This window comes from Sorex araneus, chromosome 1, assembly GCF_027595985.1.
Source record: "Sorex araneus isolate mSorAra2 chromosome 1, mSorAra2.pri, whole genome shotgun sequence".
NCBI classification, from domain to species: Eukaryota; Metazoa; Chordata; class Mammalia; order Eulipotyphla; family Soricidae; genus Sorex; species Sorex araneus.
This window is the reverse complement of record NC_073302.1, coordinates 362,471,106-362,496,295: the sequence shown is the minus strand read 5'-3', so window position 1 is coordinate 362,496,295 and position 25,190 is coordinate 362,471,106. Positions and strand designations below refer to the sequence as shown.

General features: G+C 41.7%; 1 protein-coding gene across 1 annotated transcript in view; it reads right to left on the bottom strand.

Moving 5' to 3' along the window:
* CPVL (carboxypeptidase vitellogenic like) overlaps positions 1-25,190 on the bottom strand; it is a 145,331-nt gene that overhangs the window by 101,100 nt on the left and 19,041 nt on the right. The window contains exons 2-3 of the mRNA XM_004604050.2: positions 20,872-21,052; positions 10,621-10,739 (exon numbers count right to left, since the gene is read on the bottom strand). Of these exons, the coding sequence (XP_004604107.2) occupies positions 10,621-10,739; positions 20,872-21,052 (300 nt within the window). The remainder of the gene's footprint in view (positions 1-10,620; positions 10,740-20,871; positions 21,053-25,190) is intronic.

Sequence of the window (25,190 nt, the reverse complement as noted above, 5' to 3'; positions counted from 1 at the left end):
GTCCAACATTGCAGAATGATGGACTGAATGAAGAAATCCTGGCTTAACCAGTTTGCAGTATTAGAAAATCCAGGGTTCCAGGGTCTGAAAGTATGCACTCATGAAGTGATAACTCAAGAGAGAGTGAAACAAGGGAAATGAGGTGTTTGTTTTTGTTAAAAATGGAACATCTTTTCCTTCAAAAAGTGCTTATGCTAAACAAAATGTTGTTCAGAAAGGGCATCAAACCTTCCCCCTGCCTCCTCAGTCCTCGTCCCAGACTTCTCAGAGAGTTTGGTACTCTCCAGGGTAGTTCTCTCTGTGTCTCATTACATTTGCTGGATTTACTGGACAAGGCGTTGTGGCATCTCTGCACACCCCTACAGGCTCCAGTTTGGCTGAACAATACGACAGCCAGTGAATTGGTCTCAGTGGACTCCCTCATTGTATATACAGCACCGATTACTTCTGGTCATTGTTCTAGGGTAAACGATGTAAACCCACAACAACTCATGGATAGACAGACCAGGTGCTTAAAAGTGTGGCTTTGAGGCCCAGGGAGATGGCTCAAAGGGGTGAAATCATGAGTTTGGCTCCCAGTGCTCTGTGGTTCAAGAAGAGCACCATTGCTGGCTCTTCCTCTGGTGGCCCCGAGGCTCCTGAGCACAGTTGGGAAGAACTACCCTTCCTTAAATAAAAGAGGGATTTGAAGACAGAATACCATGGTTTGAAGTCTATCTTGACTATTCATGGCTATGAGGCTTAAGCAAGTTATTTAATATCTCTGCATCTGTGTCTTCTGCTATTTTCTTATTGTTTGATCTTGGCATCACATCTGGCAATGTTCAGGGCTTGCTCCTGGCTCTGTTTTCAGGTATCGCTCCTGACAGGTTTGGGATCCATACGCAGTGACAGGAACCAAACCTGGAACAGCAGCATGCAAGGCAAAGCCTTCCCACTATATTATCTCTCACCCCCCCCTTCTTCTTTAAAGTAAGGATAATGGCAATATGTGCCTCCCAGGTCACAGCTGACTAAGACTTAATCTAGGACTTTGAGTCATGCCCAGAACCCCCCATTAGGCATTAGTTCTGATTATTTTTCTGATGAGGGGAAGACAGATCATAAGTAAGAGAATAAACACTGAATAATAAGCAAATGCTGAATAAGTGAGTAATGTGAGAGACTTCTAAACGGCGATCAGACTGCAGACCCAATGAAGTCCTCTGGTGAGTGAAACAGACCTGAACAATGTCCTAAACAAGCATTTTATATTTGAAAGAAAAATCTGTGTTAATGCTAAATGAGTTTGAGGAATGTAGTACGAATTTACTATGAAAAGGGACAAATAATTTCTAAATATTAAAGAAGTAATAAGGGAATCCTAATCATTTAAGTGACCAGTCTCTCTCACAAAGGAAGGTCAGGCAAACTCACACCCTTTGTTGGAGCAGAAGAAGGGTCAGCTGTGCCTCAGGAGCCCTTTCAATTCTTCTGGTGACCCCTGGTGGCCAGTTCATGAACTTGGACACTTTGTCTTCAGAGTTTTTACAGAATGAAGAGCCTAGGTTACCTATCTGCTTTGTAGAATAGCTATAGAAGGGACTCTCCCATTTTTCTTGTATTAGCACGTTATTAATTTACAATAATGATTAAAACCTGAAAACCTATGTCTTAACATTGTTCCAGAAAGTCACTGAACTTCATTGATCTGCTTTAACATTCCATGCATAAGGAGATTCTTGAAAACACCCTGTTGCTACCTTTCTTCTAGCTTTGAAGTAAGCAGAGAAGAGTGAATTGAGACCTATATGAAAAAAACTCATGGGACTAAACTCCTAGAACTAAATTCTCCTGGTCTATTGTTCCTTACAAAGATATGCCTTCCCCAAATAACTCTGCCATATGCACTGTCTTTCTCTTCACCCCGTCAAACCATCTGTTCCACTCTTCCAGCCTCTCCTCTCTATCAGAGGGTAGTGATCACCTCAGGCCTTACACACATCTCGAAACCAATACATTCAAGTAATGAGAAGGGGAAGTATGCTAAAGATGGGCTGCTTTTAATACTCTGAACATCTAAGGAATTAAGGAACACCACACTTGGTGAGCAAAAACAGCAAGTAAACCACTAACAGACCCAAATCAATGGTACTACTTACGATGAGATGGGCAATTAGTAAATTAATTAAGGCTCTCCTCACACTTCTATATGCAGAGGCTGATCATTTGCTTGGTTTAAGTAATGTGTTCTATCTTAATTGAAGCCATTATTACCTCAAGTAAATGTCTTGAAATTTCCCCAAGTATGTTTGAATGGACTCCCATTTTACCACACAGATCCCAGTTCAGATGATACTTCTGCTGCTTCACTAATGGTGTTAATCAAGGCTGAGCTTTTTATTTAAAGCAATTGGGTTTGTGCTTAGAATTGCAAACTAGGTGCCTCATAATATTTTCACTCGACACTCACAAGCCATACAAGCAACTTCCTTAAGATATTCTATGCCTCTCAGAGGAATTTTACTTATCATGGTTGGTGTTGATCATTGATCAACATTGTTGATCATTGTTGCCATTGTACCATCACATGGAAAAATAACAGTTACAAAGCTTTTGTCTACTTTGAGGCCTTCTTCAACCAACCCCATGCTACCCACTGCCTCTAATTCATTTGAGACAGCTTACACTCTACAACGAACTTCTCCATCTTTCTCTTCCTAACTTGTCTATATGGATCTCATTCGTTCAAGAGGCAGCCATGGCTTCTTTTGTCTGTACTTCCTACCAGAAAGTTGAACCCTAGAAGAAACAGGAATAAGACAGTGAGAAAGAAGCCTAGCATCCTTTCTGATGTGAAGAAAGAAATAGCTGTGAAGGTTTACTATTTACTTCTTCTCATTAAATTTTCATTTCCCAAAGGGTATCAGACATTTAAAAGGTTTCTGTTGATGTTGAATATACTAGTGGACAGAATGAGCTTTTGTCATTCCCTTAAGCCTCCTTCTTCTGTTTTATCTCACCTATCTCCAGTGCTTCCAGACTGCTGATGTAGTAGACCTCAAAGAAAAGAGTAGCAGGGCAGTTCAAAGAAGACAATAGTCTAGTCCTACAAACCCTCGATGCACTACTAGACATATTCCAAGAGATCTGTTCAGCCTCCTTCTCTATGAGCCAACTTGCTATTTCCGGGAGAGAGGGCTCGTCTAGCCCTGTTTATATCACGTGACCTGGCATCCTTTACCTTAAATGATTGGGTGAAGAAAGAACACCTGGCCCAAGATGCAGCAATCCTATTCTTTCCTGAGGAGAAGCACTAATCTCTAAGGATTGCAGGGACCAGAGACAAGTAGACCTGGAAACTATAGGACAGCCAACTTCTGCCAAGCATCTTGGCAAGCAGAGTGCTGAGATGCTGAGAAAGAAGAAGGATGCTCAGACCAGAGATTCTGAGGTCTAAGACAGACCAAAGCTGAGACAAAAAATGCCACTGCCCTGGCTTCTGGTACCTTTTCAGCTCCCGGTTCCGTAGGCCTAACTTGTGTCCCTGGCATCTCTATGTAGAAGCAATGTCATTACTGTCACCAACTTTAACAGTTAGGGAGCAAACAGTACTGAAACCACAGGGATTTTCATCAGTAACTGAGCTCTCTGCAGCCCTAAGTTTTCTGTTTATCATTATAGTCTTTAAAACAAACCCTGGAGATATTCACCTTTAATGCTATATTTGAGTTCTAGTATTTCCTCTGGCCTTGGTCAGTTGTGGGTGTCCACCATCCCTGGACAAGGATGAAAATAAATATCATCATCTAGGGCTGTCTGGCCTTCCACTCCCCATGAACCACATTCTCAGTCCAATTGCAGCATTATGGGTAAACTTCCCGTTTCCACAGAGGAGTGGAAAAATATCACTAAAAAGAAGCATTCATTATAATTGGGGAATGAGCCTAAATATGTACCAAAGAAGTAAAGGGTAAGTTAATAAGGACAAATATGTACCTGAGACTTAAAGGATAAGTTACTAAGGAAGAGAACCAAGGAGGGATAAACGTGTGAGGTGGGGAAGGAGCTCTTCCACAGTTGAGGTTCTGAGCTCATTGGAGAAAATCTTATGCAGCCCAGTAAGTGGATAAGAACACTGAAGGGCCTGGCACAGTGCTGACCAACCACCCTGGGCAAGAAGGAAAGGTTTCTAGGGACAAGTGGGTTACGCCCAGCAGAGGCCAGTGGGGTATACAGAGAAAGTCAGGGTGCAGTAGTCTGCTTGCTTGAAGGGTGGTGCACAGCTGGGAGGCATGGTGTCCAAATCAGGAAACCACACTTGGAGGGCCAAGGCTGGGCAGCGGGCTATAGAAATATAGGGACAGTGCAACGCCCACTTGTTGGAAAAGCCTGGAATATAAGGTGTCCATGTGGGGGAGAAGGGAAGATCAAAATGGTCATTGCAACAGAGCCAGGACTATAGGCTTGCAGAGATTCTTCATGGTTTGGGTGCTAGCTGAGGGGAAGCACCACTGGTCCACCCTTCCCCACACCCACACACTACAGACAGATTGAGCAACAGGGCTTAGAGGAAGCAAAACACAGATGCAAGGAACAGGAAGAGGAGGCAAAGCACAGAACAGGGAACAGGAAGAGAAGCCAACTTTCTCCTGCAATGTCCCACAGCACCCTCTACCGACAAAGCTCAATATCATGTTCACTGCACAGGAAAAAGTGTCCATAGTGGACAAGAGGGTCAAACTGGAGTTGAGATGAGACATGGAGGGAGGGGGAAGGGGAGAGAGAGATAAACGGATGAACAGAGAGTGAGAAAGAGAGACAGAATGGTATAGGACAGAGTAGTCATCATCTTTCAGGTTCTGGGTGTCACAAGATATTATAGCCCCTAAGTACATGACAAAAGGCCGTATTAGCTATTTCATGTGCCACAAGGTGTCTGAAAACCTCAGCGGTATAAGAGAACAATAACAATCTACCAACTCTCATACTTCCATAGATCAGAAATCTGGACATGTCCCCTGAGGCTGCAATCAAGCCAGGGCTGTAGTCATCAGAAGGCCCTAGCAATGAGCTCTCCTCCTCTCAGAGAGACTGTCTTCTGCTTTAACCTGATTGTCTGAGTGACTCATCATTCCCACATTGGATTGTGGATGCCAAAAGCTGCATTGCCGTAGTTCCCCTAACGGCATGCTCTCCTGATTCCGCTGGTGTGTGGCTGAGCAGGACAGGCATCTGCGTGCCTTGGAGAGGGAGCAGCCCCTCCATGGGTGCCTGCAGCTGTCCCTATGCCTCACCCCATTCCAGCTTTGCAATTCCTCAACCTGACACCGACCTTGCTCCCAGCCACCGGATACCCGGAGTCCAGAAATCCCAGTCATCCTCCGTGATCAGAGTATAACATGGAGCCCTTGGGAAAGGAGCGCGAGCCTAACTAAACAGCTCATATTTCCAACTTGACCTACTAGGTGAATAACCTGAAAAGGTTGGCTAAGTGTGTTCAACAAGTAACACGTGTTTCTCCTTTCCTAAGACAAAGCAAAAAACTGGGTCGATTTTGCCAATGTGAAAGACACTAGTTTTTAAAAATAATGGTCTATCTGCCTTTGGAGCTTCTAAAATGTGAAAAAAGTGCTCATTGCACCTTGCATTTCCCTTCTGCAGTAGTGATGAGTCCCAGCTGAGGCTGGCATTCTTTCCTATTGGAAACTGACCCTATCATTTAGTATGCTATGGCCCAAATCATGACTGAATTCATTCTGCATTGTGTTAATTATAAGAAAATGAATAATGATAATGATAAGGGTAACGATAATAATAAAAAATAGAATAACAATCATAACTCTCCTTACTGTGGAGGCACAACCCAGGGCCTTTCATGCATTACCATTTATCTCAAAATACCTATAATTAGGTAGGCATTTTAACTATTATTTAAAATAAGATAACTGATGGTCTGAGAAACTTAGAAATGTGCCCAAAGTCAAAGTGGACAATGGGAATGGAGGTAAGATTTTATTCAAGTCCAACTAATGCAATGCTGTGCTTTCGATGACTGTGTTCTACTACCTGTCAACAACCATTTTCTCAGAATTTATACATGACAATAAGAGCAAAAGCTTACTACCAGAGACCTCATTTTAATTAGGAACTTCTGCTCATTCTTAGGCACAACTTGTGATTAATTATTTACTCTCTCTACTCACAAATAAGGATAATAATTCCTTCCCTGTGGGGCTATCATGAGGATTAAATAAGTAAACACACAGTACTGGCACATGGTCAGTGTTGAATTAACAGTAGCCCTTGTAATTGCTACACCCTCACTGGCTTCATCACACTTTCCAGACCAGGCAAAGTTCCTATTCATTCCTCTTGCCAGTTTGATCCCCACAGCAAACCAGTGTCAAGTGCTGGAATCCACTATACCCTGGTCTGTAGACAATAAAGGGGAGTCTGACCGAAAGAACAGGAAAGCAAGACTAATTTGAGAAACAGCAGACCCAAAATACTCAGAGGATATTGCAAGCGTGACATCCTTCCTGAGCTCCTATTTTGTCCACGCTCCATTTTCATCAGGGGTCACTTCTCTCTTGAAAACAATATCAGCCGCTTCTTTCTCACAGCCAACAGCCAATATTTCTGCCAAATGAAAGGAACTCTCCCCCATCGCGGTGCCCAAGGTTTCTCCTCTTTTATCTCTTTCATCCAAACTGGCCTGTTCCAGAAACTACTGGCTCAGCAGAAAGGAGGAGGGGATGGCGAGGCTCAGACACCTGGCTGTGTGAGGGCTTCCTGAATAGGAGGGCTTGGAGCAATCTGTCTCAGCTGTCAGAAGGAGACTCCTGTCAGCTGTCCCTTCTTTTCATTTCCGCCCCTTTCCTGAAGAGGGAACCAGGGGTAACAGCATCTTCTCTCCTGTTGGGCTGGCTGTATTCTGTGTCTTCTGGGAATATCTCAGACTGTAATCAGGATTATAGAACTAGTTCCAGTGCACAAAAGTGGTTTAAAATTTTTTAATTGATTGAGGTTCTGTGATTTACAATACTGCAAATGATTGTTTCCCATATACATAATTCCAGCAGCATACCCATTACCAGCGTACCCATCTCAATCTCTCCCCAAGACCCTAATTCTTCTCCCTTTCCAGCCCCTCCATGCTACCAAACTCAGTTGTGTGGATCAGTTCTGCCATTGTGTTGCCTTTAGCCCTCCACTGTTACCTTGCTGTGTATCTTTAAGTCCCACATATGAGAGAGGTCATTCTGTATCTATCCCTATCCTGATTGACTTTACTCTATATGATACCTCTAATTCCATCCATGTTGTGCAAATTGAATGATTTTGCTCTTTCTTAGAGGTGCATAGTATTCCATTGCCTATTACCATTACTTACTGATTCATTCATCTATGCTTGGGCATTTAGGTTGTTTCCATATCTTAGCCAAAGCACATAATCTTCTCAGGGCACAGACATCTACATCTTTATTTAATTAACCAGGGAAATAGCCTCAACATCTCATCAACTTTTCAATGCAGGGTTCAGACCTCAATTGGGCCACCAGGAGGGGGCACCTAAGTCTGTTTCCTGGCCAGCTTTTCTGCCCTCCCAGATGCCACATAGACTTGAGGCAAAGCTCAGCTCAAGGTCTGCTCAGAAGCAGCCAAAGAAGGAAAAAGCTGGGGCAGGGTTTGGTTTTCATTTGATCACTTCCTCACCATGAATTCCTGTTTTCAAATATCAGTAGGAACTTGCTGGTATCATAAATAGTCACAAAGCAGAAGAGAAAGAAAAGCAACTGCTTCCATGAGCTGGGATGGGAGAGGAGGAGGAAGAGTCCGGTTCGGTGTTTAGGAAACCAAACAGGATGCAGATTGCACTCACTGCTCTCTTCGCCTCCAGTCCGCCCTGCCCGCCAGCCCTCATTTCAAACGGATGCAAGGGACCATTCACCAGCTTCTGAGTCAGTCTCCTGCAGTAGCGATTTCTTTATATCAAAAAGGAGTGTGGGCTACTCTAGACCCAAAGTGCTGAAAAAAGATGGCAGCCTGTAGACTGCAACAAGTTTCTTAAGAGTGCTCATCTCGTCATTCTATAACTTGCCAGCCCCCCAGTCCCATCTATGAATAAGAACCTTGGGGAGCAGGGGTGGTTTGTAGATAATTCTTAGATATAATAAAATGTGAGACTCATTGAGGAAAACTATTTCACTAACCTAGGTACATTTTTAGATTATGTTAGAATTATGTAAAATGAATACATAGAATAAGGTCCCCAAATATAACCACCTTCTGTTTCCTAGGACTATGAATAGGTTGACATTGCTTTTCCACAGATGTTAAAACAGAGCTATCATCCCATATCTTCCAGTGTTGGCCCCAGAAAAAGCAAAAAGATGCTTCAAAGTAACAGAAGTAGGAGAAAGTCAGGAGTTGAAAAGAGTTGGAGTTGGCTGTAAGGAAAGCAGGCAACTTCTAGAAATTACAAAAAGCAAGGAAGTAAATTTGTACCTAAAATCTCCAGAAGAACCACAGCCCTGCCAATACATGTGGCCTGTCATAGACTTCTGACCTACAGAACAGTCACACCATAGAAGGGGGTGGTTCAACCCAGTAAGTTTGTGGTGGTTTGTATACAAGCAGTAGAAATCTGATGCAAATAAATCTGGGCTTTATTTATTTTACTGTCTGTAGTCAATGATATAGCAAGATGTGGTTCTTCAAACACACAGAGAGACAGCCTGGTTTTTGAAAGACATAACATTTAAAATACTTTCAAGGGCCGGGGAGATGGATCAAAGGGATGGAGCACAAGCTCTGTCTGCGGGAGCCCTGAGTTCAAGTGGAACCAAATAGACTCCCTAGGCATCACTAGAGCAAACCTGTCCCCACACCCCAACATCAGAGGCAGTAACCCCTAAACACTGTAAGGTATGGTCCTCCCCCCGCCAAACAACAACAAAATGCAAATATTTCAAAAACTACATGAATAAGTTCCACCTGTTAGAATTAAGTCACATGTCCTGGGCTTACTTTTATATCAATTTTGCTGGATCTTTGGCTAGTTTCCTGACTCGCTCTGAAGACCCACTTTCTGGGCTATGCCCTGGTGGAGGATGTTCTGAGACCAGACTAAGCTGCAGAGTCTCTAGTGGCACTCAGTCCAGTCCTGTGCATGTCAGCTCTGATTGTGAGCCTCTTTTTAAGCTTTGTACCCGAGGCCCTTCACCTGTTCTACTCACTAATAACACTGAGCAAGAAAGAAGAAACTCTCCAGGGGCAGGAACTTCTTTGCAGCATATGTGACATCCCCAAACTACCACAAAGCCAGCCAGTCTGGAAATCCTAACCATTTCTTACAGGGCCCCCACTCCCAGGGATGTGGTCGACTATGTTAGAAGACATGGTTGAGAAAGGAGAAGTCAAAAACATATGACCCAGTCTTGCCTGGCTTGCCTCTGGGTTAAATAATTTATCCAGTCATTATATATGCAACTCTGCTATATGCAAATCACATGCAAATATAAATACCACCCTCCACAGGGGTCACTTTTTCTTTGTTTTTTTTCTGTCTTCTAAAGCAAATCCAATTTGGGAATAAAAAATAGGAAAATATCCCATGGCTGGATAACATTTGTTTATGTATATCAGCACCTCTACCAATATCCCCCAAAGTGCCCATCTGCCCAAAGTGATTAGTTTGTTACTGAAGGACTCGGTAACCTTGCCAAGAGGCAGGCAGCACTGGTGAACTTCAAGGGTACTTGCCCCTGCCTGTCCCTGAGGACCTGAGGAGGCAGGTGACCTCACCTCAAAGAGACCCTCCTTGCTCACTAAAAACCCCCCAAGAGAGTCTGGTGCTTTCTTTTCTGTGTCACTAGCGGAATACTGCTAAATAAACATATATGCAACAAGGAGTGAGGGCAAGAATAAAACTGATGAATCCCAGCCCAGAGGAAATACAACAATAACAACAATAATTGTCATAGCAAAATTCAGAAAGGGCAGCCCAAGTATAAGACCACAACTGATTAAATGGACTATGACTGGCTGAATTTAGACAAGTTACCTGTTAGCTTCAGGAATGTCCCCACATTGTCATCCCACAGATATTTTTAGACCAAAACAACAGAAAGGAAGAAGACCGTCAGAAAAAGGTGGCAGGTAACATTAATACTCAGAATAAGACTGCAGAGAATTAAAAAAAAAAATTGGGAGGCATACATGGCAATACTTGGAGGTTACTCTTGGCTCTGAACTTAGAAATCACTCCTGGTGGTGTTCAGGGGACTATATGAGATGCTGGGGATTGAACTGGGTTGGCCTCAAGCAAGGCAGGAGCCCTACACACCAAACTATTTCTCCGCCTCAAGACTGCAAGGAATTTTAAAAGTTGGGCCCCCCTGCAAACATTTGTTTCCTGTACATAAGCAGGAACTCCACACAGTCACAGAAAGTTTTAGGGAAAAACAAATCTTGGGGTTGGGGAATGGCTCAGCTGTCCGCACAGGCCTCACATGTATGAGGCCCCTGGGTTTGATTTCTGGAACCACATTTTTAAATAAAACTCTCCTGAAGCTCATCTTGAGGTGTGATTTTAGGCTATCATTTCTCTCCTGGATGCAGCAATGCCAGGCTTACCTCAGCAGGAAAGAACCAGAAGAAAAGGTTGCTGTTGTAGGTCTGGTTCACAGTGAGGTAGCCTGCATAACTCTTCTCATTCGATCCTGGGAAAGGAGCAACCAAGCTCTGCCGTCTCCCTGGTGAGTAAAAATCATTAAGCAGGGGTTAGAGAAAGCATGTGATATAAATCATCCTTCTTGACCAGATGACTCCCAGGGGCCAGATCTTGGATGACTCGACTGGCCACAAGACACTTACCAAAGTAGCTCCAGTTGGCGGTGGCCAATTCCACACATTGAGCGCTCACAACTGAGGAAGACAAAAAGGCCTTTGGAAACACCTGTGGTGTTGGTGGGGTCATAGCTGGGAGTATTAAGGGAGCCTGGACCACTCCTGGTAGAACTGGACCTAGAGAGCACCCATCCTGCTCAGGAGAGGAGCCATGGGGCCCACTTGACATCCAGCCTGACAGTGATGGAGTTCACTGTTGTCACACACAGTAGTGGTGGGGACATAAGGCTCCAAGGGGTGCTGCTCAGGGACCGCTAGGACTACAGCTGGAATGCTCAGGGACCATGTAGTGCTGGAGCTCAAAACCGAGGGTCCTACACATGCCAGGTATGCCCTTTACCACTTGAGTCACATCTGTTGGCCTCTTTATCCCATATATATTTTATCAGCTCTGTGGTTTGTTTTTTGAAAGATAAACAACACTCTTGCCCTCCACCCCACTCCACAGTTATCCAGTCATTGACTGGTGTGCATTGGAAATCCAGGGCTTGATAAACTCACCAGACACCCAAAAAAGTAAGAGGAAAGAGAAACAATTTAGTCAAGTAGTCCACAGACCTGCAGAGTCCAGAGACTCCCCCATTTTCCTTTCCCATTGTCATGGAAGCAGAAGGCTTTCCATGATGTCCATGAAGGGACTTTGACTTGGGCACATGGGGAGCAGGGGCAGTAAGGGAGGATGGGAAAAAGTGTTGCTCTTGGATGACTTCCTTGGTAGCTGGTCAGAGCCAAATAGGACAAAAGGACAGTTGTCCATGGCAGAGGACCCAGCTTTCTTACGGCAAGACCAGGAAGGCGCCAGACCAGGGAAGGGGCCAGGCTTTCAGCAACACAAGTCCCCCAGGAGGAAATATCACTCATAGGAGCTCACACTCCAGTTGTCTTCACACCATTATGAGCAGGAATCACTGTGACTTCACTTTATAGGTGGGAAAAATGAAGGGCAGAGAGGTTCAGGGTGCCCTGCAGTCCCACGGCTAGTGAAGGATGACTGGGACTTAAACCTGGCAGCTAGACAGCAGAGTTGATGCACACCCCAGCCTGTCCCACCATCCTCAGAGTCTCTGGAGATACAGGTGGCCAGAGGGAAGTGAAAGTGTGGGTGGGTTCACAGAAGAAAAAGGACAGATAAAGGGGTAGCAGGGCAGCAGGGGGAGTGTACATGGAGATGAGAAGTAAAGTAAGCATCCCCACGGGCAATCTAGTCCTTGCAGTTGTTCTGCATGATACTTCATGTGGGAGGGCGGCGCCAAGCAACACGCAGGAATCCACTGTCCCCTGCAGCAGCTGCTTGGCCATTGTGTGCAGCCAGCAACATTGCCAGAGCTCAGGGAGCATGCAGTAGCAGGGTCAGTCCTGGGGTCTTGCACATGCCAAGCACACCCCCCTAACCTCTGAGCTCTCTCCATGTGCCTCTGTGTAATGCTTCCGTGGTGGCTGGTGAGTCTCCAGAGATTTGACTAAACCAACAGAATGTATAACGCTCAGCGAAAACCCCAATGTAAAAGACTTTCGGTGCTAATGACATGCCAGTGGAGGTTGCTCGTGAGTATCGAGTGTGCCTCTATGGGTGGGGTGACCTTCCCAGATGGGGTTCACATGTGGGATGGGAAGCAGATGGGCAGTCGGTATATTCTACTCAATTTTCTTCTGAACCTAAAATTGCGCTCAAATTACTCTCATTCCCGATAACTTTTGTTCCTGTTTCTTTTTGGGCCATACCCTGGACTGCTCAGGGCTTACTTCTGGTTCTGTGCTCAGGAATCAGTCTTGGCGGGGCTTGGAGGGAGGGGGCAGGGGGGCCGCATAGAGGAACCAGGGATCAAACTCAGGTCAGCTGTGTACAAGGGAAATGCTCTACCTGCTGTGTTAAGTTTTTAAGAAATTGAAGGAAAGCTCTTTTAGTCTGAGACTTATTCAACTGGAAACCAATACGTAGGCACAAACAGGCAAGTAAACTTGATCCTTTACTCAGGCCAGCAATTCAAGATGCCTTGGCCAGCTGGTGCTGAGTCCCAAGCAAACACTCAGCTCGAAGGTCTGGCTTTGCCAGTTCTTTCCTACCCAAGCATTCAGTGAGTGCGATGCCACAGTGAGGACATTTTCCTCCCAGGATCTAGGGGATGGCTCAGGGCCAGGGTCCAGAGCTGGTTGGTGAACTTTTCCCTGCATACAACTGCTTTCGAGCTCCAGGGACCTTGTCAGACGGTCAGCTCGCGTGAGGGAAGTAAGTCCCTCGTCTCCTGAACGGTGGATCACAGCTTCATATGGAGAGGAGGATTTTAAGTAAAAAGATAGTTAGGGGAGGATGGTAAGGGTTGACCCTCCTGTACTACTGCCCTTTCCTTTGAGGGGCATTACTCCTCTCCCCCTTGCCCAGCTTCTACTCAAATTATTAGCTCAGAAAAGTGCATGCCTTTCGGGGGAAGGGTGATGTGTGCTGAATGTAGACTAGAGACTGAACACAATGGCCACTCAACACCTTTATTGCAAACCACAACACCTAATCAGAAAGATAGAACAAAAGGGAATGCCCTGCCATAGTGGCAGTGTGGGGTGGGGGGAGACGGGACTGGGGAGGGTGGGAGGGATGCTGGGTTTACTGGTGGTGGAGAATGGGCACTGGTGAAGGGATGGCTTCTCGAACTTTGTATGGGGGAAACATGAGCACAAAAATATATAAATCTGTAACTGTACCCTCATGGTGATTCACTAATTAAAAATAGAAAGAAAGAAAGAAAGAAAGAAAGAAAGAAAGAAAGAAAGAAAGAAAGAAAGAAAGAAAGAAAGAAAGAAAGAAAGAAAGAAAGAAAGAAAGAAAGAAAAGAAAGGTGCATGCTTCTGGAGTAGGCAGACTTTCCATGAAAATGTATTTTTCAAACCTATTAAACTTCATAAAATCAAACATACCCACCTCATCCCCCTGTTTTAGGAAGGTAAAGACGTGAAAAGTGAGGGGTTGAGTGAGATGTGAATCATAAAGCGTTATACCAACAGGACAGGACTGCAGAAGGAAGACAGAGAACAATGAGGAAGGTCAAAGTGGAATGAGAAAGAACATCTGAGGAGACAGAGGGAATGGATATGAAAGAGGACAGACAGACACACTCTACAAGCCTTTCCTGTGCTTCCCACTGGTATCTCCTATGCTCTCTTCTACATCAGTGGCCATTGGAGATGGGATTTTCTTGCTTGTTTTTGTGTGTGTGTTTAGGGGACATACCCAATGGTGCTCAGGACTTACTACTGACTCTGCACTGAGGGATCACTCCTGGTGGGGATCCAGGGATCCACCTAGATCTGCTGCATGCAAGGCAAGTTGCCTTACCCACTGTACTATGCTCCGGCCTGCCTATTTATTCTTGCCCCCAAGGACATAATGTGCTGACTCACACACTTGAAATAGTCAATAAATTCTTCTTAAGAACTGAACATTCATGAGTGGATGAATGAATGCAAAGGAACGATGGGTGAATGAACTTCAGGACAAACTGGTAATGTATTAGCTTAGAATATTTGTCCAAAAATATCCAAGGAAGGCATGCCTTCATAAGAGTTTAAGAAATGTAGGACTTTCTCAGATTAAAATGGATTAAAGATCTCAACATCAGACCAGAATCCCTAAGGTATATTGAAGACAAAGTCAGCAAAACCCTCCATGACATTGAAGCTAATGGTATCTTCAAAGATGACACACCACTGGCCAAGCAAGTGAAAATAGAGATAAACAAATGGAACTATCTTAAACTAAGAAGCTTCTGCACCTAAAAAGAAACATTGACCAAAGTACAAAGACAGTCCACAGACTGGGAAAGGATATTCACTGAATACTCATCTGATAAGGGGTTGATATCAAGGACATACAAGGTACTGGTTGAACTCCACAAGAAGAAAACATCCAACCCCATCAAAAAAATGGGGTGATGAAATGAACAGAAACCTTCTTAAAGAAGAAATACGAATGGCTAAGAGGCACATGAAAAAATGCTCTACATCACTAATCAACAGGGAGATGCAGATCAAAACAATGAGATATCATCTCACACCACAAAGACTGGCCCACATCCAAAAGAATAAAAGCAACTGGTGTTGGCGAGGATGTGGGGAGAAAGGTACTCTCTTTCACTGCTGGTGGGAATGCTGACTGGTTCAGCCCTTTTGGAAAACAATATAGATGATTCTCAAAAAATTAGAAATTGAGCTCCCATTTGACTCAGCAATACCACTCCTAGGAATATATCCCAGAGAAGCAAAAAGGTATAGTAGAAATGACATAGAAATGACATCTGCATGTGTATGTTCATTGCAATACTGTTTACAATAGCCAAAATCTGGGAAAAATTGGAGTGCCCCAAAACAGATGACTGGTTAATGAAACTTTGGTACATCTACTCAATGGAATACTATGCAGCTATTGGAAAAGATGAAGTCTTGAAATTTGCATATGAGTGGATCAACATGGATAGTATCATGTTGAGTCAGAAAGAGAGAGACAAACATAGAAAGATGGCACTCATCTGTGGAATATAAAGTAACAGAATGGGAGACTAACACCCAAAAGGAGTAGAGTTAAGGACCAGAAGTCTGCCCCACAGTTTGGAAACTGGCCTCACATGCTGAGGGAAAAGGCAGCTGAGATAGAGAAGGGAACACCTAGTAGAGGATGTTGGGAGGACCCACTTGGGTTGAAAGCTGCATGCCGAAAGTAAACTATAGACCGAACATGATGGCCACTCAATACCTATATTGCAAACTACAACACACAACAGGAAAGAGAACACAAAGGAATGTCCTGCAGCAGAGGCAGTGTGGGGTGGTAGGGGTTGGGTTAGGGGTGGTGGGAGGGATACTGGGAACATTGGTGGAGGAGAATGGGCACTGGTGGAGGGATGTAAACAATCACTGTATGACTGAAATGCAAACATGAAGTTCATAAATTGTAACTGTACTTCACAGTGATTCATTAATAAAATATTTTTTAAAAAAACCTTAAAAAAAGAAAATAAAAAAGAAATGTAGGACTTTTTACTGATCCACAAAAGTTTCATTCTGTTTCAACATTTTAAATTCCTTTAACAAAATCACCATCAAATAATAAATAGTAAATTGTTTTACTTATAATGCTTTGTTACATTTTCTGAACTTCTATTCCCCCTTCCAGAATCTATTAATGGAATGTGGAAAACAAACTGCCAAGATGAAGGAGTTGCTTTCCTCCTGGAGTCATGACTCATCATGCAAATGTTTGAAACAATTAAAACAAGGAAAGGGTTTTCTTTGAAGAGATTACACTTCCTCCTTATTATTTACTGTGGTCACTAATGTTCGTAATATTAACACTTTCAAAAAGACTGGATTGTGACCAAAGAATAGCTTGAAGCAGCTAATCAGGGTGCATTTCAAATATGCAAAAATCCAGGCCACTGTCATTGTGGACAAGATACTACCAGTCAAAATAAAATAAAGAGCAAAATATTTAAAATTTGTGAAAATGACAGGCTTGTAAACATGCCAAAATGTGCCTCCTAATATTCATTTTTTTTGTCTCAAAAAGTAGGGTTTATTCTAGCTCCAGAGAAAGTAAACATGTAATTACAATTACATGAAATTAAGCTAGCTAATTGGAGATTTAAAAAATTAAAATTTCTCTTGTCTTTTCACAAGTGACTGTTTATCTCAGAAATGTTCCAGTGCAATATTAAGGCTCACATTCCTAAGGTTTGGCTGATCTCAACAAACAAAAGAGATTTAGGGTAGCAAGATGACCATCTGTCCAGAGTTTCTTGAACTTTCAGTAAAGCGGATGAATAAAATTGTCCTTAATTATGTTGTCAGGGCTGCATTTGAATACTCAGATGGATCAGATTTTGGATAAGCCACTTAAAATTCTGTTCAAACATAGTGCTATGTAACAGAACCTGGTAAAGTGACACTGAATCAGATTTAATGTTTAAAATGCTGTAACCCATCAGCTGATACACTGGACAGACTTGGCACAAAAGGACTAAGATAAAACTATCTCCGTCGAATCTGTCCTTGCTACTCTGACAACCACAAGAAGGAAAGGCTAGTGTGTAAGAAGTTCTGGAATGAGAGGTGTGTGTACAATCTCTCTGGTGGATTCTTCTTTGTATTCTACTTACTTGCTTCCACTAGACATGGGATGCTGACACATCATGATCACTTTGATTTTATGTCTTTGTTTGAGTTGTTATTTCCTTACTCTTACTCATTATACGCAAGTAAAATATGCCCAAGTCTTCCCCAATGCCTTCATGCCTGAAGCTGGTCAGAACATAATGATTTATACCTTGAGCTTCAGAGTCATCGTAAATAGGTTTTCAACCCAGCATTGTCATTTACTAGCTTTAAAGAGCTCTGGGAAGGAGGATGAGGGGGGAAAAGGAAAAAAAAAAGGGAAAAGGAAAAAGGGGAAAAAGAGAGAGAGAGAGAGAGAGAGAGAGAGAGAGAGAGAGAGAGAGAGTTATGTACTTGTAGCAGTGGGGCTACATATCTCTTCATTTCCAGCAATGAAAAACTAATTATCAAATGTAGTAGGTCTGCCTCTCTTGCTTGGAAACTCTAACAACTATAGTGAGTTTTGTGTTGAATTATGGAATGTAATCAAGGTAAAGAAAAAATGAAGTGAAATTCATTAGTTATACAGTAGGGGGTAGGGGGTGGGGGCGGGGGGTATACTGGGGTTTCTGGTGGTGGAATATGGGCACTGGTGAAGGGATGGGTGTTTGAATATTGTATAACTGACATATAAACCTGTGAACTTTGTAACTTTCCACATGGTGATTTAATAAAAAGTTTAAAAAAAATATAGAGCTCTGTACAGGATTTTAAATTTTGGCAGTCCACCTCTTCCTTCTATTAAATGAGAGCAATCTTTATGCCTGCTTTATAAGGGCTGAAAATGAAATGTGCTAACATGTGTATAAAGCATATGGCCTGGCATAGAGTTAGGTCTCTAATATAAATTCTACAAATATTTATTATCTATTATAGATAGGTACAGGGAATATAATTACTAAATGTTAGCCATTAGTTATATTTAGGATTACTCTTTTTAGTCCTGAAGTAATAGCACAGTGGGTAGGGCATTTGCCTTGCAAACAACCGACCCGGGTTCGATTCCTCCATCCCTCTCAGAAAGCCCAGCAAGCTACCGAGAGTGTCTCTCCCACATGGCAGAGCCTAGCAAGTTACCTGTGGCATATTTGATATGCCAAAAACAGTAACAAGAAGTCTCACAATGGAGACATTACTGGTGCCCGCTCGAGCAAATCTATGAGCAACAGGATGACAGTGATACAGTGATACTCCTATTAGTCCTACTTTTGCCACCTCCCTTTATTTTGGCCACACCCAGTGGTGCTCAGGAGTTACTCCTGGCTCTGCATGCAGGAATCCCTCCTGGAGGGTTTCAGGGACCATATGATATACCAGGGATTGAGCCTGGGTTGGCCACATGCAAGACAAGCTCCCTACCTGCTGTGCTATCTCTTTGGTCAGCACTAATTTTTATCTCCTGGACTATGTCTACCAATGGAGATATTTTTTCTTCTACAACTTAAACAACATTTTTCTTCTAAAAATTACTAGGTGGTTTTAACCTATCTCTGCTTCCATTACCTGTGTTCTCTGAGATAAATCCTATAAAGTGCCAGAATCTGAAAATTTCCCCCAATGGATTCCTATGGTTTTCCTATGAATATATTTATTTTCCTTTCAGATCCAAGCTAAATGAGTTTCTCTGATTTACTGCTAATGAATATAATCCAAGTCCCTGATATCATTAATATATAAGGTAAAGTAAATTCATGGAATCCAATCTGGTGTGTCTGAATTAATGATACTTTGTCTCAAATATGTATATATATATATTGAAATCAACCTATATTACTGACATACATATTTGCTTTGGTTTTACATCAAGTATAAAAGAGTCATAAAAAAGAATCAGATACTACTGACTACACTGATAGTTTTCCACCTTTCCTTAGAAGAGATACAGTGAAACATGGAACCAACATCTCTTTCAGGAACAGACTCCAATGCATACTTAAGACAAAAGAATGTTTCCTGGTTTTAAACCAGCCAGAGAAAAAACATGATGCCATCCTCTTGGCTACTGGAATATTTCAAATGAAGAAAAGTTTCTTGACTCAAACTTCCAAATGGAGTATTTAGAATGACTTTTTATCATTAAAATGGTCATTTCCCTTAAAATTTCCACATCACTCATGCCATCTCAGAACGTCTACCAATCTTCTGACCTCATAACATGACTCCACTGGGAACATGGGTATACTTCAGTATCTTTGAGAAAATACCAATGTCTCCATATCTGTGCAAGACAGCATGCTTTTTGCATATTTAATCGCCACCTCCCCAAATCAACATTCTACCTCTGTTGGATTATTTCCATCAATAAAAATGATCTGGCTGGGAAGTTGGCCCAGAGTGTTGCAGCACACCCTTTGCATGCAAGAGGCCCAGATCAATTCCCTGCATCACACGCATCACAGGGTCCCCAAGGCACCACCATGATTGACCACAAAGAATCCACCCAAACAAACAAAAACCTAATTGCCTTATCTACTATCTCCACACTGACTACAGAGCTCACATTCAGTCTCCATTTCTTTGCTTCCTTTTATAAATAGTTCCTCAAAATAGCTGCTACGTATGATTTTTATAGTTTAGGAGCCCTGGGACGCAGAAAGATTGAGTAATTTACTTATGTGGTGATTAACTTAGGCATGAGTAAGCATTAAAAGCAGACACAGGTCATAAATTCTCATTTCTGATAACATCAAATAAAAACAGCTTTTGTTAATTATAATATAATAAAACTCCTCTATCAATAAATAATAGCCATTTGGAAGCACTAAGAGTGGATAGGGCATTTGTCTTGCACACGGCTGACCTGTGTTAGATTCCTCCATCCTCTCGGAGAACCTGGCAAGTTACCGAGAGTATACCGCCCACATGGCAGAGCCTGGCAAGCTATCTGTGGTATATTCGAAATGCCAAAAACAGTAACAACAAGTCTCACAACGGAGATGTTACTGGTGCCCTCTCAAGCAAATTGATGAACAATGGGATGACAGTGCTATAGTGCTACAATATTTGGAGAACAATGTATAGGCCTAAAGAGTTTTTTGTGTGCATTTTCTCATCTGAGTCTCATAACATACCAACAACTTGTGTACGTTTCTAAAACTGTTTCATGTTAATGAGAACACTGAAGCCTCGGGTGCTTGGGTGGTTTGCAGGGAGGGGGTCCCAGAACAGTACCTGTGAGCATATACCCTGGAGCAAGGCTCCCTGAATATGAATCCTGATCAACCAGGTGGTGTCTGCATGATCCTGGTAAATAACTTGATTTCTTTGGGGTTCCATTTTCTTGTGTACAAAACGAGTTGTTGAGATGCTTGTGTGAGCTTATGTGGAATATTTGGAAGCAGTGACTTGCACTCAGTAAATTCTTAGATTAGTATTAAGTTTACAAATGCCTAGGTGTAGGTAAGCAAATACTAGTTTTGTAAACAGAATTTCACGATTTTAAATAATTGGCCCCTGATGAATTTTCACAATAGCTCCTGACTCTGAAAATATGTGCCACCAATTATTAATATTGGAAATGAAACAAGTTAGCAAAATACTAGAATGTATTTCAGATCCTGTGGGATGTTGCCTTTAACAACTGAAGCAAAAAGTATTGAAGGGGCTGCAAAGCAGCTCTGTGACTACAGTGCCTGCCCTGCAAGTGTGAGGCTGTGGATTCCACCCCTGGAGCTGCTACGGATTCTTAGCCTGGTCCTGGCACCTCTGCCATCTGTAAACCCTGATGCCTCAAGCGATTTCCAGCTGCAGTACAGTCATGTATGTGCATAACCTGACATGTGACCTCCTGTGAATGCCACCACAAAAGAAACAGTGGATGAACAGTTTCATAAAACTTACCTTCGTTGAGTTTCTTGGCTTCAATGTATGGGGTAAGGAATAATGGGTGTCCTGCGTCTCCCCCTTTTGGTGCTGGAACCTCGACGGTGTTGTATAGGGAGCGAAACAGTCCGTCTCCAGCAGAGCTGAGCGTCAGCAGGATCAATGAAACAATCGCCTTCTGCGTGGCACCAGTCATTTTCTTTATACCAAGAGGGAAAACAAGAACATATGATTCCAAATGCATTCCAACTCTAAACATTGACCTCACCTATGCTCATGCAAAAAAAAATTCATTCATTCACTCAAAAATAAAAGACTTTGTAAAGGTCCTTTGATAAGCACCTTTGATGCCACAAAAGAGATGCAATTTAACTTCCCAAGGAGGCTGGCGGGCATTAGACAGTTTTTGATGTAATCAGAAAAACAACTTCTACTTCAAAAACTGTGCTGCAAAAGGAAATAAAATGCAGCATTAGATAATATCACAAGACAAGGCCCTGAAATTGGTCACAAGATGAGAGGGAGTTAGGCTTCTGGAAGAGAAAGGGCAAAAATTGTGACAGATCTCAAGCGAAGGGAACCTAGCAAAGCCGTACCGAGGCCAGAAGAGAGAGAGAGAGGTGAGCGGAGCTCAGATGGGTAGGAGGAATGAGGAAAGCAGCACTGGCTGGGGAGCTATGTGAGCAACCGTGAAACTTCAGGCTGTCCACAGGCACTTTTAAGAGAAGGTTACAAATAACGGGTTCCTGTTTACTACTTCTGTCTCTTACACATCACCAAACTTTAATTCAGGAACAAAAGAGAAACACGAATGGTGAAACATGGAAATGACTTTAGGTGGCTATCACGGTGTGGTGTATATAGAGGTTAAAGTATATTCCTGTACAGCTAAAACATATCATGTTATAAATCAATGTTACCTCAATTAAAAAAAAATTTTAGAAATAACCAGTGTACGGGTGCACAGAGAAGGAAGAGAGAGAGGTTCTTGCAACCCTCTTCAAGTCCCTACCCTTACTGCTAACTGATTAATATAATCAAGAATTAGGCATCAGATTTTATGAGCACAGAAATCTTTATGGATCTTCAAATCTATTTTCTAAGATTTAAATTTATAAGAGTAATCCTTTTGGATTATACCAATAATGGCCTTAAAGTGCATGGCATTTAACTAAACTTGAAAATAAGCATTTAAACTGTTTCTAATAATTTATTAAATATACATTATTTCTACTCATGAATTTCTAAAAGTATTCATTTTGGATTATACCAATAATGGCTTAAACCAATAATTTAACTAAACTTGAAAATAAACATTTCAATTGTTTCTACTAATTTATTACATATACATTATTTTTATTAATAAATTTCTAAGAGTTTTCATTTCGGATTATACCAATAATGGCTTAAATGTGTATGGTATTTAACTCAATTTGAAAATAAACATCTAACTTGTATTTATGATAGGCTCTCTGAACATTTTTAGCTGATTTAAACGTAATTCAACGAGAGTCTAAGGAGGCTAGCAAGCAGAACTCAGAGTGGGACAAGGCAGAACTCAGAGTGGGACTCAGCCCCAACTACACTGGTCAGATGGGTGATTGTTGTTCGGAGCTGAGCTATGTGCTTCTCATCTTAGGGTACATGGGGTCACCTGGGCTACACTCAGCTGTGTTGGGCAATGGACTCTGACTGCACATTCAGTGCATGTCTCCAGGGGCTGGGGATATAGTACAGTGAGTAGGGCTCTTGCCTTGCACGCGGTTGACCTGGGTTTGATCCCCAACACCCCATATGGTCCCTGAGCACTACCAGGAACCAGGAATAAGCCCTCAGCACATTCAGATATAGGCCCCAAACCAAAACAGAGCACGCAGCCTAGCTCTTGTAACCATCTCTCCAGCTCCAGTGTACTAATTTTAGATGAGAGAGAGAGAGAGAGACAGAGAGAGAGAGAGAGAGAAAGAGAGAGAATTATAGATGTGCCTCATCTATGAACCCAGTGAAGGTAGGACTAGGGCGAGGATAGATCAGATGCAGATGCAGGATGTGGCTTTGTCTTTGTTCTCATGGTTGGCTATTTTGTTCATCATAAATTTTAAAAATATATTTTCCCAAATTTCATTTAGGCACCGTGACTTGCAATGTTGTAAATAGTAAAGTTTCAACATACAATGTACCAATGCCCCACCCACTACCAAAGCTTCATTGTCCCGTCACCAATTTCTCCAAGTCCTCCTCAAGTCCTCCTCCGACCCCGCATTCTTGGTAAACCCAATTTTGTAGGTCCATTCTCAGGGCCCGTTACCAGTGGCCACTGTGTTCATTTTTAAAAATTGCATTAAAATCTTATTTGATTAGTCAGTTGTGGGTACACGTTTCAGTTTCAAATCCAAGACTTCATTATAATCCTGCTAAGTAACAGAATGCCTAACTCACAGCTGCGCTATTACCCTGCATGCTGCTATTTACACAGGAGTCAAATTTTCAGTTCTTAAAGCCAAAGGAAAACACAGGATATGACACAAACTCCATTCTCTCAGATTTCTACTTACAAAAAGAATTAAACAATTATGCAAATATATAATGCCTATTTTTGTTCAGCACTTTAAAATACCAAGCCATTAAAGGAGCTTAGAAGAAACACAAAATGTGTACAAGACTAAGTGCATATATTTCACATCACAATTTGGAGCCCAATGAAAATACTAGTTTCAGCAAATTTGAGAAGCTTTTAACACTTCCCAAATAAGTTAAAAAGTTATAATTATAGTTGGATTAAATATATAATCCTAGTCAAGTCTTCATGGCTAACAATAGATTTCCTCTTATTTAAAGTAAACAAGTCTAACTAAATATAACATGCAACTTAAAGGTACTTTTGCTTAATATTGGCAATAATAAGAAACAAAATGGATTTTGAAACTGAAATTAGGTTCTCAAGAAGCCCAAATGTAATGGCCACTTTGGCACAGGCGAAACATTTTAAAGATAGATGTGAATTTGTGCCACTGATATTTTAATAATATAGCTACTTTCAAGGGATATTTGACATCAACAATCTGAGTGCTTCAAGAAAACAAAATCTTTAGTAGTATTTTTAAAATGCTAGAAGTTCTTTCAATAAGAAATCCTGCCCCCCCACCCCCCCTGGGGACAGAAATAATAACCTAAGCATGCCCTCTAATTTCTCAGCCTTCAAGCTGGGCTTGGAACTCCAACCTTCTTTAATGGAAGTCATTAATATTTAAATAACTACTGTAGCTACAGCACTTCACTTGTAGTGGATTTGACTCAAGGATGTTTGTTAAAGAAAGAAAGAGATGAGACTGGTCTTGTTTTAATTGACATAAATCTAATACATAAAAGTAAGAATTGGGTCAATTTGACAGATCTCATTAACATTTAATCAAACAACCATTAGAGTCACAGTTTCCCATGTAGGTGAATTAAAGCAACAACATCCCTCATTTCACAGTTCTCATCCAGCAGTCAGAATTCCTCAACTGTGCTTAGTTGTCATTTCTCAAATGAAGAGCTATTATCATGATTGGCAATTTTTTCTCAACGTTCTTCTCAACTGTTTTTGTTTATCACTGAATAGCTGACTCTTTTAATTTATTGACCATTTACTAGTTATTTCTAAACTAATAAACCTCATTACTACAGCCCAAAGAAAGTGAAGAGAAATTATTAACCAGGCATTTTATTCTATATCTACTTAGTGTAATGTGAAATCATTGGTGCTATTTCCAGTTCAAATATATCACATTGAAATATTGAGACAAATTTTTCTTAATAAATGTTTAGAAACAGAATAAAGTTTGGGAAAATACAAAGCAATATTTGCAGAAACAAGCTAAAGGTCAAAAGTATACTCTTTGTGAAAATTGTCATACTAAACCTTAAATATCACAATTCAAAACTGTGTCCAATGTATAATTTTTATAGAAACAAAGCTATTATCACATTGTTCTCTGCAATAAGAAAAACTGTCAACAATTTAAAGAATTTAAAATAAGTGAGTTACTAGCTACCAAAAAGATAAAATTATATACAGCATTTAAAATTACTCTATTGAGAATGTTTTGGAAAATAAATTAAAACATTAGGTGATGAAAACAGGCTTTTGAACTGAAGAAGTTATACTTTTTTTCTTATTTAATACTTCTCAAGAATTTCTGAATTTTTTACAATAATTAATGTTATAATCTAAAAAAATCTTTTGGGGTTGCTTTTTGAAAAACAAAGTGAAGCAACTGAAAGACATGGCCAAAAGGTGCTTGTTCCTTATTCCTTATTTATACCTGGTTATGACCTCTTGTGTTTCCTAGGAA